The sequence below is a fragment of the Vanessa tameamea genome, chromosome 14 (assembly GCF_037043105.1).
Source record: "Vanessa tameamea isolate UH-Manoa-2023 chromosome 14, ilVanTame1 primary haplotype, whole genome shotgun sequence".
Lineage (NCBI taxonomy): Eukaryota > Metazoa > Arthropoda > Insecta > Lepidoptera > Nymphalidae > Vanessa > Vanessa tameamea.
This window is the reverse complement of record NC_087322.1, coordinates 11,976,598-11,996,935: the sequence shown is the minus strand read 5'-3', so window position 1 is coordinate 11,996,935 and position 20,338 is coordinate 11,976,598. Positions and strand designations below refer to the sequence as shown.

The following is a 20,338-nucleotide window of genomic DNA, read 5'->3' as shown; positions in this document are numbered from 1 at the left end:
CTTTCACAAAGCCCTTCCGACAAGTATTAGACACGTATTTGTTTAATATAACAGCTCCTTCGTAGTCTGTCTAATCTAAATATTTTTTAGGTCCACAGACCGTAAATCGATCAGCAGAATTATTTATGATAAACCTTAAACTGCTTGTAAATCTACCAATGATGTGCTAGAACGCTCCTTTTGAGAAGAAAATTTGTAGACGGATGCTTTACGCTGATTCAATGCGGGAAGGTGGATTCACCTGTGGCAGATTTTCATCCGACACAATCAGTCCCTTACTATGTTTTGCTTCGACGAACACGAGATTAATTACACACACACAAAATAATATTTAAATTAAATATTGCGTGGCCGGGTTGATTGGGCCGAGATGGCCCAGTGGTTAGAACGTGTAAATTTTAACCGATGATTTCGGGTTCAAACCCAGGCAAGCACCACTGAATTCTCATGTGCTTAATTTGTGTTTATAATTCATCTCGTGCTCAGCGGTGAAGGAAAACATCGTGAAGAAACCTGCATGTGTCTAATTTCAACGAAATTCTGCCACATGTTCCACCAACCCACATTGGAGCAGCGTGGTGGAATATGCTCCAAACCTTCTCCTCAAAGGGGGAGGAGGCCTTAGACCAGCAGTGGGGAATTTACAGGCTGTTAATATATGTAAAATGTAATGTATGTGGCCGGGTGTCAACCACTGGATGTTCTTTACATATACCAATCACAATTAACAAACCGCGAAAATATTCATGTAATGAATTCAAAAACTACTTACATAATTAATTCAATAATAAATTAATTATCCTCAACGTGCCGTATTGATAAGGGTTAACGAGACGTAGCGTTACTTTGAAAATTTTTAGTAGCAATTCGTAAACAGTGACCGACGATTGAGTTTCAATGGTGATATTTAAAAACGAAGTGACTGTTTAAAATTCTTTTTCTTACGAAGTAATTTAATACGCGAGCGATAAATTACAATAAAAGTGATTTTTCTACGAGAATATTGTAACCTCCTTATTGAGAATATTTCTATGTGTTATCCTTACGTTATTCAAACAACTAGATACAGAACTGAAACAAACGAACCCACTTTAATCTATGTGTGTGTTACGTTTGACACTCGCCAAATATTACTTTACTTGTGTGCGTGTACGGCCAAAAGTTGGCCACTATTTCTTTCGAAGCGTTCTCAGTTTTACAGTCTATCTTGACATAAATAATCAAAGTCAAAAAAAATATAGGTACGTGAATGTAGGATAACGTGAACAGTATTTGCACGCAATGTACAAATAAATTGAAAATATTTTAACCAACAAAACCATATCATACGACGTGTCTTATGCTAAACGTTGCTTTTTTATTTAAGTAATATCGTCGGCAAGTGTAACATGAACGCAATGACGCCAGAAACTTTTTCCAAGTTATGGAGAAGATTTGAATTACCTGAATTGCCTTAATATTTATTTATTTATTGGAAAATTTAATTTCATATTGTGCAGAGTTTAACAAGAGTGCTTGATACATAAACGCTTTTCAGCGAGGAATTCCTTTGATGTAGAGCATGAGATAAATTATTAAACCACGTGAAAGGCGTAGTATAGCTAGGTGGGCAAGGGGCTTGGTGCATAGAAAAAGAATCGGGCCCTCACCCCCTCCTTCCAATCCCTCTTTAATTTATATTGGCCTTCAAAATTATAGATAGGAAAAGAAAAAAAATTGTGAGCAGGATCGAGGTTTTATAGCTTCAGGAGCTGGCCAGTTGACTGACCCGCTCTTTTCAAAGCTTAGGTTAGAGGGCCCTCTGAGCTCCGGGGCCCTGGTGCCCTAAGATACCAACGCCACTGGTGAAAGGCAGTGGTGTTTGGTCGGAGCTTCGATTAATATCTTACCACTGTGAGGTCTATCTTTGTTGTGTGGTAGCACTGCGATATTGTCATCAGAGCATGAATGAGTTTCTATTTCGAAAGATAAAACCATTTATAAAGTGGAAATAGAAATGTATTTGAAGATTACTTCTGTATATTTTAATCAGAAACAAAAGATATATATATATATATATATAATATATTTAATTAAGTCAATTCGAAGATATAAATAATTCTGGTAAATTAATTCAATGATATGATAATTTTAGCGTCAAACAACAGTCTTGGATTTAAATTAACAGTCAATGGAGCTTTCGTAAATGCTAATTACAAAAGACAACTAAATACACTATTGCATTGCTCATTTATTTATTTGGAAAGTTAGGTAATTTTTTTTTTTTTAATTTATTTATAATTCCTACTTGGATATAAATAAGTAAGCTTAGATTACTAAAAACAAAGAGCCAACTTTATTATCTTGGTGTGCGTGACCGCTACGCTTGACACTCTTCAAACGTCATACTACTTTACTAGTGTGCGTGTACTTAGTGGCCAACCGTTGGTCGCTATTTCTTGGCCGCGTTCTCATCTTTAACAGACTATCTAAATATAAATAATCTTATGTGTAATGTTGATGGTATAAAGTACACGCACAGATACGTACATATGTATGTATGCCATTTCCTTCTTGGTTTTGGCCTTGGTTAAAAAATCGAGTATTTGTTACCAATAGCTCGACAATTTGATTATACTATCGTTAACATTCAATTCGTTAAATTAAATGACTAAGGATCCCATGATTTTCAATCTATCAATCGTTAGCACGTCATTAACATAATTATCATAGTAAAAAAAATCCTTACACTTTTTCATCTTTCTACATTTCAAATAGTCATCATAAGTTGTGTATTTATATTATATTATATCATATAAATATACTTACATGTTCACATATAAATGACAAGCACACACACACACACAAAACTATCTGCTTTTTATTAATTTTAATCTTTATTTTGTTATCTTTGTATATGTATATATTTCTGTTAAACTATTATTGTATACGAATTATAAATAAATATAAAATATAATAAGTACATGTTTTGTCATTACGTTATCTGAGTTAGTAAAAAGGTAAATAAAACTTTAAATAATAATCTATATTAATAATATAAACACGTGAGTAACTCTATCGGTTTCTCTCAATGGTTTCTCTGTTGCTGTCGAATTGTAAAGAATTTTCGTATAAAATAAGCTTGAATTCCAAGGAAGGTCATAGGCAACATTTTGTGCCTTATAACTGACGAACAGCCCCTTAAATGAGTAAAACCGCGAGCGAAATTTTTATAATTATATGTATATTTATAAAAAGTTACTTAGATTTTTTTTTTATTGATGTTCATTGGGTGGTAAATGGTCGCCTCTCTGAATTTGGCCTTGTAATTAATTAGCCATTTCATTAAGTTTGATATATGATTGAAGTTTTACCCTTTGTGTTCGTAATTATGCCGTCTCTCTCATTCTTCATATAATAGAGCAGTGCATAAACAATTCCATTTGGTGTTAAGACTACTAGTTAATGTATGGCTACCTTTATTAGTAAATGAGTATATTATGATTTAAATTTATTATATAACGTAAACATTTGTGAATAATTATAAACAATTTCATTAATATAATATAAATACTTCATTAATTTTATAATTTAATGATTTATCATTTATCGTTTTAACATTGATTCGTGGCTTAGGTGCCCTAAGTTGTATGCAATTATAACAATATCAAAACTATATTTTATTAAATAAAAAAATATGTATTTATTTATTTATTTATTTAATCGATACACCACAGTATTTGAAATATAGCACTTAAAACAAGAATACAATAAAATGACAGATACAATTTCAAACACTTAATAGGTATATACAGCATTAATAGTTACGTTAGCCTCCAATAACAATTTTTTTAACAATACTCTATTTAATAAATACTACAGACTGCAATATAGACGCTTATTAATTATTTAACATTTAAACAATTAGCAGAAAAATTAAATGAATTAAAAAAAAATAACTAACAATAATTACAACAATGATAAATTAAGATTTTTAGAGATAAATGTATTATAAGATATTGCTTAGTAATAGTTGATTAAACACGTGTATCGTAAGTAAAGGTCGCGGGGTCAAATCCGGTCAAGCATTGACTTCAAGTGCTTAAATTGTTTATACAATTCATCTCATCGTCAAGTTGACACAAAGAATAACATTGTTAGGAAGTATTATTTTCTGTCATCTATATTAATAAGTTCGTTCAAGTCTACGAAAGATCCGATGGAAACTACACCACAAAAATTTACGTATCCCAACGAAGAACCGAGTTATTATGAAAAATGGAAATTTAACCCTTTTTACAAGATGGCGGAAATTGTACAACGCTCTTTTGGTCGACAATTTGAAGTTAAGCTTTTCTAGAACATGATATCCAAAATTTGGCTTTCTCGGTTCAGTTGCAATTCCAAATGTATGCAATGACTGGACTATAACTATTGAAATGTACGTTGCCCATGAAAAATACGTTAAAATTTGGCAAGCAACGTCCAAAGAGGTATAGTAACCACATAAACAACCTTGGAAACTAAGAATTTTCCCATTATGATGTAATTAAAGTTTTTTTAACACTACGTTAGATTCATAAAACTGGAATACAAGCAACGCTTAGAACGCCTCATCGATTTATTTTCGTTTCCTTATTTTATAATACGTAATATTATGTTACTAATACTGTTAATAATGTAATTGTTATTATAAAGTATCGAATAGCAAATTATGTAGTTATTAGAATTTTAATAAGAAGAAATACGAAACAAAATATAAATATTTGTTAATAGATAGGTTATTCGAAAATGAAGAACGTGGAATGTCTGTCTGACGATAAAGAACATTGTTTCTGGTGCGTTTTCAACTTGGACTATATTATCTATGGAATATTAACAATAGCCTTAATAATATTGTTCGTGTATTTCATGGTGATCACTTAGGATGAAGCTTCAGAATTCAGGTAATTGCGACATATTTTTTTTTCTTTTTTCTTACACAGTAACACGCACACACAGAATACGTCCACATGTAATACTATGATTATATTCATAATAATAGCATTATCAGCTAGTACATATACCACTGCTAATTGGACTTTTGCCTTTGTATTTTTTAAATTATATTTGTAAAATTTGTTGTCTAAATATTGAAGGTAACGATTGATCAACGTATAAACTATAAAACATGTTACTTGTGGAACAGACCTTCCTCTAATTATAAGGGCTTATCCTAAAAATGTAGAACTTTATCCAATTCGATCTGCTTAAACTCCTAAACAATAGTAGACCATCCAAAAACAAAACAAGTATTGTCATATATCTTTTTAGCTTAAACATGACGAACTAAAGGCATAATAACATAATGTTTTATTTAATTCTACACGGGAAAAGCCGCGACGAACAGAACATAGGAAAATATTGTTTGCTTGACCACAAAACATTACAAGATAATGTCATAGTCCAGGAATATGTCCGCAAACACAAATTCCTTTTTTCCCTCTTTCTCATGATTCAATGACACAGAAAAGGCGACACAACCGGAGAATTTAGAGGAAGGAGTCGAAAACTTTGTTTGCTTTCCAAAACAGTGGAATGTCTCTGCCAAGTATCAAACTCAGGACCGCTGGTGTGGGTGTATTGATTGGAAAACTCAATTGCTTTTTATTGACCCAAGTCGGGGTTTGAACCCAAAGTACTAACAACCTTAAAAACTAGTAGTATCTCAACCCAGACTCGGAATCTATAACATTATAAACTAATTGGTACTACTAGTCTAACCAGCGTTAAAACATCAATTACATGAAAAGATTTACATTTCTAAATCAATATTAAACGCAATATAATCATCATGTCATTGATGCCGATAAATTATTTTATAATTTAATCGAATACAACGATTAACTTTTGAAATTCTTATCACCACACCAAGGTCCTGGAAGTACATGACGTATGTACATTGTGTGTTCGAAACGGTGAGTGTGAACAAGTTAATCGCGAGATAATCATAGCAAACATATCTGGAGTTTAGTGTGTACATAGCATTAAGCGAGGCGTCATGTAACGGAAATTTGTGGAAATAAATGGAATATCTGTGTTTAAAGTTAAGAATGTATGTATATGTTTTATATGTTGTATTGTGAATCTGAGGATAATCAGTGTTGATTAGTGTAGCTAATGTATACTAGATCAACGTTCCGACTATACGACATATGTGTAAATTGGATACGAAATAACCCCTTTCAATTCCCCACCTGATGTTAAATTTTTCGAAAAACCTTTTTTAGTGACTGTCTCAGTCGCAGAGATTTCGTAATGAGTCAGTCAGTGGTATTTCGCTTGTTTGTAAAATATTTTAGATGTATAAGAAAAATTAAACATTTGGTTAAATTTTATCTGAAATATAGAAAAAATCTTGATTCTTATATTAAATTGAATACTAATTGAAGATGAGTAATTTTAATTTGGTAGTTAATTAATTGTTAAATTAATAAAAACATTACTACATTTGATGTGTTTGGCTAATTTCTATATGAATGACTTGTATGATTGCTTAAAAAAGTCGTATAGTAAATATTACGTATTTTAATTGTAAAGTTTCTTACGTGTTCAGTGTATCGTACTGACATGAGTCGTCTAACTTAATTAGCACCTCGCGGATTCGTCTGGACACTTAGTGACAGAATCACTTAAGCTCAATCATGCGTGTATGAATATCCTTACATATAAGAATGGATGTTAAAGAGTAATAACTCGAAAACTGTAAAGTATTTTTTTTTTTTTGAAGAAAGTATTTGCACTATTCGTTTTTAGAAACCACTACAGATTATATACAGTAGAGATTGATGACAGTGAGAGCCGAGATGGCCCAGTGGTTAGAACGCGTGCATCTTAACCGATGATTTCGGGTTCAAACCCAGGCAGGCACCACTGAATTTTCATGTGATTAATTTGTGTTTATAATACATCTCGTGCTCGGCGGTGAAGGAAAACATCGTGAGGAAACCTGCATGTGTCTAATTTCAACGAAATTCTGTCACATGTGTATTCCACCAACCCGCATTGGAGCAGCGTGGTGGAATATGCTCCATACCTTCTCCTCAACGGGAGAGGAGGCCTTAGCCCAGCAGTGGGAAATTTACAGGCTGATTATGTACAGTAGAGATAGGTATGAATAAATTAACACAAGCCGAGCAATATGTGCCGGATGCCATAAATATAATGATTCAAGTTCTCAAACAAAATCATACAAATTTTAACATCAATCGGTTGTTTGGAATTAGCTGTTATAAGTTTACGAGTGAATGCATTTCTGTATTCCATGTATTACCTAACCTATTTTACATCGATCATTGAATTTTTGAGGTACTAGATAAAGCCGCATCTCAATGCCCATCGAACATAAATATTAAACACTTAACGGAATATGCTTTATTGTCAAAAGATAACAATTGACTTTCGCATACGATACCTAGAGATACTCGTATGAAACTAAGTTGAAAATTTGGAATCGACTGGTTTAATTATTATATATGTATACAGATATATTCGTTAAAAATCTCACAAATTTTTTAATCTCTTTTTTCAGACTGTTACTATGAAATAATCACGCGAGACTATGGAAAACCGAAACATAAACAACGCTCCGCATGAAGATGTCGCGAAAGGGCTCAATTCACCCGAAATACGATCGAACAAAAACATACCTTATGTCGATGAGTTCGTCGAACTAGAGCACGTCAAAGCCAATGAACCAATGCGACCAAAACGACTCAGAGACGTAGAAAAAAATGATGTAGAGGCATTTGATGTAAAAGAAGATAGAAAAATTCATGCGTCAGACTTAGGTGCAGTTCATTCTCCAAATAGTGATACAATAGTTGTAGACACGCCCGAAGGAACGCTTTATATAACACTTGATCCAGAATCTTCTAAATCGTCAAAACCTACAAGTCCAAGTACCCAATCTACTGATATATCTGAGACAACACCTAATACGCCTAAAGCATTTGGAGCTCTGGAATCAGAAGATTTGATAACAGTGGAAAGAGAAGTAGAGCAACGAAGAACGAGTTTAAGAAGGAATTCAATATCAATGCCGACTCTGCCAAACATGGAATTGCTGAAGCAGGAGTACATGAGGAACACACAAGATCAGGTAAGTTTTACTTACGTATTACAAATTCGAAGAACACTATATTTTTTTCAAGTCTCATGGTTTATAATGGTATTACAATTTACGCTCATACAATAAACTACTTTCTCCTGTAAATTATCACAAAGATATCAAATATTAATAAAAAAGATTATTTGGACAAGATAACTACAGCAATAAATGAGATAATTAAAGGATCATTAACCTAAATATTTCATTGCTTAGGCGTGTATTCGTTGTAAGTTAGTGTACAGTCAAAATTAAGGATAATTATCCAAAATCTCTAAAGATAATCTTCTTCAGGCCTTGAATGTAGAAATTAGTCAAATATCGTTGTGTGCCTTCTACATCAAACAAACAATAAAATAAATATTTATTTGAAAGTCGTTTCATTATCTTGCGTCAGTTTTTATCAACGCGAAATGATAGCGGCAAATTTGATAAATACAAGAAAGAAATTGACTTCAGTTTAAAATTGTTGTCCCCGTGATACAAATGTTTAAATTGCAATAATAATAATACGAGTTAAAATTTGTCGTTGCATATAATCGATGAACAGTTTTTAGTAAATGCGCTGTATCTTCGCTTATCTTGAGTAGCGATGCTTCCTACTTTGACGTGATCGCCAAATTATATACTTGACAAGTGATAAGTTTTATCTTGTGACTTAAATATTAAATATTTTCGTGAAAGAAAACATTCGCACGTTAAAGTGAAGTTGAAGTGAATGAGACAAAAGAAAATTAACAATGAGAACAAGAAAGAGGCCAGACCTGCGTCTGAACATACCATCGTACCCACATGATTATGTACAAATGCCATCAGACACTAGGCGAATGATCCATGAAGCGAACAGAACACCAAATGACATACAATACATTGATGAAGACGAACCCAATCAATCTGAAATAAATTTCCGAATTGGTAGCCCTGTGTCTGAAAACAAATTAGAATTTCGTTCATCGACACCAGAAATTAAAATTTTTGGACCCGAATATGATGCGAATGATACGGGTAAAGGTGAACATACGCCATCGCCATCGGTGGCAAGTCCAGTTATCTTTAGAGACTACACACGAGCATCCCTTTCAGTTCCAGATAGATTAAGGCACTATGAAAGACGGGAGTCGAAAAATCAATCGAATGAAGTGAGTACAGTATAGACCATGACTACTTCATACTTTTGCAATCATTGTAATTGAACACAAGTACCCCGATCGATAGCACGAAATATACAGATAAGAATATATTTATAATAAGTACACGATGTCTTGTGACTTCATTAATTCCTTCTAGTTTGCCTTTCAACGAATCTCAAACATCTTATCTTAAACAATATTTAGTCGACTTTTGTAGCAAAATTTAAATGATAAGTAATCTACTTAAAGCAGAATTATGGAAAACAATTAAGCTATTCACGCAAACACAAGTCAAATCTTTTATCATTATTATGATTGTAATTTTTTTTGTTTAATGGTTTTTAATTAATGTTTTGTAACACTTTCTACATTACCTAGAAAATATTTTAGTGTTTAATTTGGTTTGTGACATTCGTTAATAATTATGAAGACATTGATTTTTTTTTCTCTTCAATAAAATATTTATAAGCGACCGAGAGACGTCTGCGACTCGTTTTGAGACACATCTTAACAAAATTGACCGACATCCTGTCGAGGGATGTGCAATTCTGTAACGATATTTTTGTAGAAATTATCTCTTAATTTTTTTTTAAATCAAAACTTACTTAGCTTGCAATATAAGCCTCACTCGTTTTATTAACATAAGAATTGATAACATGAAGTGCTTAAATATATACAAATATGAATTAAAAATAGTTACTGTATAAATCTTGACCGCGTGGAATGGTGGCTCGTTTTTTTATATATGTATATACTATATTTTATTAAAAAATAAATAAATGGTATGAATCAACAATCGAATAACAATAGTAGAGTTTAATAAATAGTTTTAGCTTCAAAATCAATATGAAGTTAGATCTTTATGAATTTGCTTGGAGAGAAAATGTCACACATACCTAAAGAAATACAACAATGATTTGTCTTTTGCGTTAAGATTTATTATCTTATCACACCGTCTATTATAAAGAAATATTTTGACCTGAATTACTGTCTTATCCATAAATTTAAAGATTAATAATTTTACGATTACTCCACCAATAAATGTCCCATCTCTAAAACTTAAAGGTCGCTCCTAAACGTCCCTGTTGTCTATTTGCCTACATCCAGCGCCCGTGATCTTACAAATCATATGTTATCTTAAATTCGTTTGGGAATGTGACCATTCAAAAATTATTTTTAATTAATATTGTGATTCAAATTTAGAACTCGAATCCCGGCTCATTGTTATTTCTGGGATATTATCAATTAACTTCTCAAATACAAACTAATAAATTAGACTTTATCCTATTTATTAAGTATTAAAGGAAAAGTATGAAAACTTCATACTCAACCTCTCAAATGAACAATGAGTCCCGATTTAACGCATTCGCTCAAACTTTCAAATACCGATCGCCTTTGTGGATTGAATCTGATTCAGATATCAGTAAGAGTGACAGTGGGGCAGGAAGTGGGATTGGGTGTGGGGGTTTGGGCAACAGTGACGAGAGCTTGGAGTGCAGTTCCAATAGTTCTGATAGTATCAACAATTTCTTGGACAAAAAGGTACATTGTGTTAATTTTATTTAATAGCCTTTGTATCTAAAATGTTCCATTGATTTACAAATGTGCATTAAACTTAGAAACATAAACACCTGTGTTGGTTGTGGGTACGTACTGGCTCCTGAGTAATCTGATTATCCTTCGAGACAAATGACAGTTGATTAACAATACGTAAAAATGCAACTATGGGACTTACAGCAAAAATATTAATAAACATAATTATATTACGTAGAAAATAGTAGATCTGATATTTAAAAGTACAAATTATTTTAGTTTTTTATAATTATTATTGGAAAGTTAATAATAATTGTCGACGTAGAACTTCTTGTCTGTGTCGCTTCTCAGCCTTATGGTTATAATCAATTGTAGTACTTATCTGTTCTTTTCAGCTTCATATCTGAAAAATATTTCTTGACTGTATTTCGTTCGAATTGCGTGCACGTTCGCGTCTGGCCAGCACGCATCTAAGCCTCAAGCGATTATTTTATAATTAGCTATACACATATAAATACTTTTTTACAGAATTTAATGTTGGAAGGTATTCGAGCAAACGATTTGTTTATGGAACTAAAAGTCCAAAGAACTTCATCGGTGACTAACTGGTGGTAAATGGGGTAAACATTGACCATGAGTTTGTCACCGTCATAGACTGGTATCGCCAGTTACATAAAACATCTCCTTCTCTTCTCTAATCTTTCGCTACCATTTCATTAACCATGGCATTTAAGATCTGAATAATTCATTATTAAAATTGGAATAAGAAATACCTAAGTATTGCTGTTTATACAATAACGAATGAATATGGTACCCAGACAGACGGGCTCAAAGAAACAAAGGCATAACCCACTTTTGGACTTAGGCCTCCTTTCTTTCCGAGGAGAAGTTATGGAGCATAATTTTTTATTGAAAATATTTATTGTGTTACATACAAAGGCCTTATCTATAACATATTGGGAATCAAAACCTAGTAAGAACTAGTACTCGTGTAAGGTCGCCTCACTCTACAATATCGCAAAATTATGTATGTAGGATATTTTCTAAGTTTTTAGAAACAAATAATTTAAACCAAAATGAAGAGTTGTTTTCATTCAAATAATACAAGACTCCTCGAGATGTTTTCCTTAATCGGCAACAAGAAATCTTCACCATTAATGGTTAATAATGGAATCAAAATATTTAAAATAATTTTGATTTATAGATAATCTTAATAGTTGAAATTAATATATTGTTATATAAAAATGACGTCCTTGTAATAGTGACTAGGTATACTCGTATATATATATATATATATATATATATATATATGTATTTATTACAGTACATAATATATCACAGTTACGCAGCACAGGAAGCGGTAAAACAAAAGGTAAATTACAACATTTTCAAACAATAACAACAGTCAAGATAACGAACATAAGGACGTGTTAATTATGTTGTTATTATATACATGTCATTTGCCGCGACTGTGCACGTGTAAATTAAGGTTATGTATTATTATTGCATTTATTACAATCACCGTTTGAAGATCCAGTGCTGGACTTAGGCATCTCGCAATTGGCGCCAATCCAAGTAATTCTGTCTTCTGAAACTGTCAGTCGACATAAATTGTACCTGGACAACTTGCACCCCATTAAAGAACTTAATCTTTCTTCTTAATCGGTTTTGTTTTGATGTGTCCTGTCTATTGACACTTCAGCTTGCTAACTCTTCTACGTCGGTTACCTTTAACCGAGTTAGTTTGTTTGAACGTTAACAGTCATAATTGATAAATCTTTAAGCGTTAGATCGTCAATTTTATTGGAAAATAGGAAAACATCCATTCTAATATGATTCAGGCAGACTACAAAGCAGGTTTTTATAGGTAGCTAGTTGTATAAATCAAACTAAAGTTAACGGTTTTTTTCAACCAATAGGGTTGATGAAATCTTCGAAAATTTTGTCACACAACAAAACCGTTGACAAAACAATAACTTATTATTTTTGTGAGAGAATTTACTAATTATAACTTTGTTCGTCCGAGAAAAGCCGGTTGTACATTATATATTCCTCTGCTGGCATAGTTCGGAACTATTATGTTGAGGTTCGGAGCTGTCTGCTACATAGATTATACGAGTAATTTTAGTGGTTCTGACATAGATGGAGCTAGTTTATTCATAAGCGTAACTCGTCGACTTCGGTCAAGACGAACAATACTTTCTGTTGCTATGCATATTTATAAATTGTTGCACACGCGGTCCGCGAGGAGCGCTCTTGGTGGTCACGATCTTCTCGCAGTTTACGAATATTATATAGAATATAAGAAAATCATTCATTTAGAACATTTTCGAAACTTCTAAATCATATTTCGTAAATTTGTTGAGACGTAAAAAGCCTTGATTGAGAGCAACATTTTATCCAGTGATAACCCCAGATATTTCAAATATAATCGACTGCTTTGCCAATATGATTAGAAGACTTTTATTTGATGTATAATTTTATTCATCGATCCATTATTATACTTATTACTTTCTAATAAGGTTTCTCTGCAATAAAATCTTATTTAACAGATATGACCTTGCAGTTTTGGGTGCGTCCGCTCCTGATACAATATTTTATACACATCGATCAAGAGAATGTTGCTTTAGATTCTTCGAAAATGTACCATTACAAATAACATTCATTTAAAACTAATTTCAAAATTTTAACTCTATCTTTTTTATTTCACCCTATGTTTGTATTTTCGCGCTTTATCCGGTTATATTATTTCATGCATGACTGTTTTTCACATTCTTTCACTGACCTAATTTATATGCCTATATGAAAAGGCCTAAATTTCTTATTATATGTCTACATTTATATGCCGTATAAATTGTATAATCGTCATATACGCATATAAAAGTGGAATCTTAGTAATCTATAAGATACTTTTATTTATACAATTACATACTAAGTACTGAGTGAAACCTGCATGTGTCTAATTTCTGCCACGTGTGTATTCCACCAACCCGCATTGGAGCAGCGTGGTGGAATATGCTCCAAATCTTCTCCTCAAAGGTAGAGGAGTCCTTAGCCCAGCAGTGGGAATTTTACAGGCTGTTAATGTAAATAGAACTGAGTGTCTTGTCGGTTCTTCTCTGTAAAATATACATTCAACGCCCAGTAGTAGCTTTAAATTCAATATAATTATAAAATACATCAGAAAAGCTATTCAGTGCCTACTCACTAGAAAAGTAGTTTTGATATTGATGTCGCTCCAATTTAACATAAAATAAAAATATAGTATGATAATATTAGGTTAAGTAGGATTTAATATATCCAGGTCAAAGTGACATATTATATCTAGACACATGACAGACGTAATTAATTAACGGGTCTAATTGTTCCATTAAGACCTCAACAGGCCAACATAAGTGCAATATTAGTGCAACATGCGCGCTGTGAAACGACGTGATTTTGATTGCATTCCTCTTACTAAGGTTTGAGAAACATTTTATTTCTAATGCACAAATCTACCCAATCTCGCCCAAAATAGAAAATTTTCTATTAATTAACTTTGGTACCATTATTGGTACCAAAGCTAATCAATTAATTGTTATACCGTAATACGAGTTTCTTGACCAAAAACTGTGTGTATCCAGTGGCAAGCACCAATACATCTTCATGTCCTTAATACGTGGCGGTGACGGATGGAGAATTTGCTCGACTTTAAGCAACTTACTTAAAAATAAACCATTATCTTCATTGTGGAAAATATAATAAATGTACAACCTGAGATTTTTATACTACAATTAGAAATTATGCAAATAAGGGGTCGTGCTTAGGGATTACTTTTGAAACTAGGTCTCAGGGTATTATTTCCATAGCAAATACCGACATCGCATTACATATTCCGAAAAATATTTTACGACTTGACTACTAGCCTTGCCTCTTTCGCAGCTTATAAAACTGCAGATGTCATCCAATCTCAGGCCTCGAAAAGGACGTAAACCCAGCGGTCGAATTGAACTCTCTATGGTCGTGACTGATTAGCTTCCATTTTTAACTATAAGATGAGGAAATATATAGTGCACCCATGTTTGTGCAGTGCTTCAAAACGATCGGCTACTCCTTGACATTCGCCAAAAGTGCGGTCTGGAGATCGTATTAATTTCTATTGCATATAAATGATGAGAGCAAGTTTAATTACAGACCTAAAACAGGTCAATTAGTGAGTTAATTGGACAACAGTAGATAAAGGAATATACCAGACTCCACGAAGTGAACATCGTACTCAAAGGATCCTAGAAAACGTTAAAAATATGTTAAGTTAATATTTTTAACGTTAATAAATAAAAAAAGACAATGAAAATTTGTCTTTTAAAAAATTTTACTAAAGACCTGAGAGTAAAAAGATCACCCTCAGGCTTTTTTATGAGAAAAAACTAGTCTATTGACTGAAGCTTCTTTGCCGTCGCTTATTCGAGGGATGTATTTTTCGATGGATACCTACCTCGATAGAAGATTTTCGACGGCAAAAGACGTGAGATTTCAATTCAATTAAATTTTATGTGACTTTTTAGGCTATAATATATTACGACTGGATTTGTACCTTTTTTTTATTTTATTTATTGATCTTAGAAAAAGCATCGGCATAATTACAAATTAATTAATTAAATAAGTTATAGAGAGTGGGAGATGGCCTAGATAGAAGGCCATCTTAACCCAAGGTCACGAGCTCAACGTCAGTTGTCCTCAACCGAAGATTACGTACTTAAATTTAATTGTTACCTGTTCATAAGTTTAGCAGTGAAGAAAATCATCGTAAATAAATTTGCATGATCAGATGCAATTCTGCCCCAAGTGTATCCCATACTGGATCAGCATGGTGGAAAAATTTCGTCTTGTCCCAAAAATCAAGGTTTTTTGCAAAAAAGTGGATCGTTTACGAGCTGCTAATACTTTGGACGCAACTTTTTTATCTCAACTTGACTAATATCTTAGTTTACCAATAGGATTGTTATTCTCATACAAAACAATGTATTTTCCTTAGGATCTAAAAGATACCGTATTGATAGCGATTGTAAATATTAGCATGATAAGACAAAAGACTGGCTACTTGATAACGCATACACTGGACATACATTCGTGTGTGCTTAATGTAATTTCTCCGAGATAGAGAACCATAACCGATTTGTATTGAAAAGAGCTAAAATAGATTTTTATTTGTATATTATGTCGTTGAAAATGAAATTATCAAGAAATATTAATTATTTGGATCAAAATATTTTACACCTCTGTTAAATTAAAACGTAGCAACTATTAACAGTTTACTAGTTATAAAAACATGTCATAGTAATAGAAATGTTCTGATCGAATATCGGTCAGTAGAGGTTTTCTGATAGAAAAAACTAGAAACTCACCGCAGAACACGAACGTGGAATGTCGAATGCGATATATGGTATCAAAATGGCGAATCACCGTAAGTCGATAGTCGACATTACACGAGTTAAAATCGAAGTGAATTCTTCACCAAATATTACGGGGCTAGTTAACGGGGCTGATGCTGCACTAGTGTGTGTGAAAACAACAGTGCAACAACATGCTTTCCGAGAGTGTGACACTGCCAATTTTCTTATTACGGACTGTTTGACATTAAAATCTATTAAATTTTTATGGAGCCAGGATCTGCAGTTCATCTGAAGCCACTAAGCAACAAGGCAAATAAAGATAAATTATACACAAGATTAAAGAAACATTTGTTGCTAACCCATTTAAATATTTGATTTCAAAAGGGCATCTCAATTTAGAAGTTCTATTTACTTACGATAATGACACGGTTGAGGGAAACGTAAATAGTTACGTTTTAAAGTTATTATTATTAAATAATCCTTAATATTACTTATTACTGAGTTATTAGATAATAGAATAAACGCCGTCAGATATGTTGGATATTTTAATAGATAGGATTTATTACCATTTTTTATAAAGCGTGATGGATTTGAAATATCTCGGAGTCATTTATATGGTTAGTGTGGCTATAGTATTATGTGTTTCTGATAAGTTCGTTTGTTCTGAGGGGTCTTGAAACATTTCGTGGGTCTTTAGGCTTGAGGTCGTATGTTAAATTTAGTTGTTGTAACCACCTACAAAAAGCAGTACTTAGTATTGTTGTGTTTCGGTTTTAAAGGAGATAAAGTAAGTGTAACCACATGCACATCTTTCGAGTTGGTTTTATGAAAATAAATTAATATTTCTTACAGTTACACTTTAATGTCTACTTGAAGTGGTAACCATGCAATTACGTAGTACGTTACTTAATATTCAACAAAAGCGGCCCATTTGCCAGACTGTTGACAGATACGACTAAAAATATACATAATTTATCTAGATCACAACGGAATATTTACTTGTTTTGTTCTTAACCTAAGTTGTTAAATGCATAATTAATTATGCCTAAAATTATTTTTTTTGTTTACCTCAACATGAAGCGTAAAGTAAATGAAGGAGACTGTTAATGTTTCATTGCTGATCTAATGCCACAAATTGATTCTCCTTAAAAAACTTAGGAAAGTTGCCTACAGTTGGGAACAGATTAAATTAAAAAAAAAAATACAGACGAATTGATAACTTCCTCCTTTTTGAAGTCGGTTAAAAAGTGAACTAAATACAAGAACAAAACAGAAGTTTTTTAAATCATATTTTTTCATAAATATAATTGCTCCTTCGTTAAATCAAATACTACACGCATCTTTACAAAATTGACTCTAACTTTTGTCTTCAGATCCCTGAACATCACCAAAGTTCAGCGTCCGTCTTCAGTGATGGCGATACACCTGCGGATGACTCCAACGTACTGTCAGACGAAGAACGCACCAAGTAAGATATAATTTACTATTAAATGTATTTATATAACAATTATTTACTTAAAACCTTAATTGCATACAAATTCGATTCAATTAAATAGTTTTATAATAAACTATTTCTATCACAGTTCTTTTTATTATAATCATTTGTATGGAATAAAGTGATTAAAAAAAACTTGTGAATAAAATTTTAAAATGACTGACTGACATATTATATTATGCTCAAGGGCTTCTTATGGAACGTAGGTGAGCACTAAGAGAGGAATTTCCAAAATTAATTCTCTGAGGGAGTTGAGGGATGAGACTTTGCATAAAATTCGACAATTCTGCTGAAAGAAATATGAAAACTAATATTAAGTATATTAATAAAAATAAGTATATTAATAAGTATAATAATAATAGTTAAAGACGGATTTTTTTTAAATGTTAAAACTTAGGATGAAAGTTCGAAGAAGAAGAAGGTATGGAAATTCCATATTACTTAAAAAAATTTTTTGAAGTAATATGGAATTTAGAGTTTATACTACTTTATAAGTAAAGGACTAACCTTTTAAGGATTCGTATTTGCTAAATAAGAAAACAATATTTACGTGATTACATATTTAAAACAAAAAAAAATATTCCATATTCCAATTTTTTAAGTGGCTTGACTACAATAGTATTTTTACTATTTTGATCATTTCTATCAAACTATATCATAGTAAATACATATATATAGATCCTTATATACATTTGAATGAATACAATACAATGTTCTCATTGCCTTTCTCATTGAGTTGTAGAGAGTATGTTACCCTTTCCCCCCTATTAAACCATTTAAATGCGATATAATGCAATAAAGCCAGGGCTAAATCACAAATCATACAGTGGTCAAGTCGCATTGCGTTCACGCGGTCAGCGCTGCGCGTGCGCAATGTCTGCGACTTAATGAGGAAGTGCACTCGTCTGTTGACCCGATATCTCCTGCCCTTTTCCTAATCATAATGTAGAACATACGCTGGATGGCGAATATTATAGTCTTCCGTAGCACGTAGGAAGATTGTCTTCGTAACAGAAGACTTTGTTTTACCGATAATAGAGCATTATCCGTCCCATCGCGTTGGATGTGTGCAATTTATAATTTTATACTAATATTATACGTGCGAAAGTAATTCTGTCTGTTACCTCTTCACGCTTTAATCGCTGAACCTATTTAGATTTAATTTGGTATGGAGCTAAGTCCTGGAGTGGGATATGTCCCCGACTACTTTTATAATTCATCCCTTGAGGGAGTAAAATTCAGATGATGGTTTATGTACTATAGGTAGAGTACAATAAATATTAAACTAGTAAATTATATAATAGTTTAGCTAGTAAAATATGAAATATTTTAATTCAACCGGTGAGATTGACAATTAAAATTTAATTAATATGAATGTTTAAGTTTGTCTTAGTTTGCCTGACAATATTCCACTGCTGGACAAAGGTCTTAAGAAGTTAAAGATTATTCCACCACGTTGCATCAATGCGGATTGGTGAATAAATATGTGGGATCGTTATCTGGCACATATTTTCTGACAATGTTTCCCTTAGTATATGAGCACGTATTATAAATACAAATTAAGCACACGATAACTCCGACAAATTTTTCCAGCCACTGAGCTATTGGGTTACATCTTCGTTAATATTCAATTGCGCCTAGAAAGTGACGATATGACTTTTAAGTAATTATCATTCAGCCCTTCAGATAAATTTTACAGTACTGTTTATTAACTTTATTCAAATCATGTTTAGTCAAACACAGATTTATCTTCTTCAGTCGTCAGTGATTCGACATTGGCGAGAAAGAGATAGCATATTTTTATGCAAAGCCGTTGACATATAAGTAAGAATAGACATTTTTCATAAATGTCAGCTTTCTTTTGGGTTTTCACTGAACCGGTCAAGAACCCTTCAGCCTTCAGAGCACCCTTCCTCCATTAAACTAAACAAGCAATTGACACACATCGTGCAACGGTGATTTATCACTGACTATTATTGTATCATGTCTTGCTTTTGACACTTATTACGCAACCACGCTGAAATATAGTGTAATGCTTTTAGAGAATAAGCATGGGTACTGTATGAAGTTATAGCTACGGATTGTGAAACAAAATTAATGCGTTGGAAGATATTGCCTATATCACAAAATGATACGAATTCTGTTAAGTCACTCTAAGTGGGTTCTTCTTAGGACACTCAAGTGAGTTCTTAGGACAATGGAAGTGAGATCTTAGGTCAGATTGATCTGTACGTTAAGTTTCGAGTTTGTTTATACAGAATATATCTACCATAGTAATCAATGGATCTACAAGCTGTTACTCTATAATTTAGTTTCCAAAAATAATTAATACATTTTAGTTGACAGGTAATTCTGCCATTGTTAATCAGTAATTTTAATGACGCAAGTAAATTGAATTCCAAATTCAAATAAAATAAAATAAGGACTATACCATCTCAAATATTAGCTTTAACATAAATGAGTAATTGCTATCAAATTATTTTCAGGCGCGATTATAGCATATTTTATCTCAAACGCTTGTATGGGGACTTGAGGCTAGTATCCTGTCTTAATGACCTAGCTACGTCGCTGTCAAAAAAGTTTTATAGTATTCTCTAGACCTCTCCGGTCGTATTTAGCATTAAGCTCTCATTGTGATAGTCGGATTTGGAGTCGGATGTCGGATGATGAAAGTGTGGGAATT

General features: G+C 32.5%; 2 protein-coding genes and 1 pseudogene across 5 annotated transcripts in view; all 3 read left to right on the top strand.

Annotated features, from left to right (window-relative positions):
- The window catches only part of LOC113395985 (sorting nexin-27), a 174,791-nt gene that overhangs the window by 27,781 nt on the left and 126,672 nt on the right, over positions 1-20,338 (top strand). The window lies entirely within an intron of this gene.
- LOC113395993 (myogenesis-regulating glycosidase) overlaps positions 1-20,338 on the top strand; it is a 312,246-nt gene that overhangs the window by 276,722 nt on the left and 15,186 nt on the right. The window contains exons 1-3 of one of the 4 annotated variants that reach the window (XM_026633754.2): positions 4,765-4,925; positions 7,550-8,119; positions 17,534-17,628. In XM_026633754.2, coding sequence (XP_026489539.2) covers positions 7,580-8,119; positions 17,534-17,628 — 635 coding nt within the window. In that variant the 5' untranslated portion in view covers positions 4,765-4,925; positions 7,550-7,579. Of the gene's footprint in view, positions 1-4,764; positions 4,926-7,549; positions 8,120-8,848; positions 9,265-10,547; positions 10,798-17,533; positions 17,629-20,338 lie in introns of those variants that run through there. The other 3 variants (XM_026633755.2, XM_026633756.2, XM_026633757.2) reach the window with 3 other exon arrangements.
- Positions 11,128-11,279, top strand: LOC113396000 (U2 spliceosomal RNA; annotated as a pseudogene).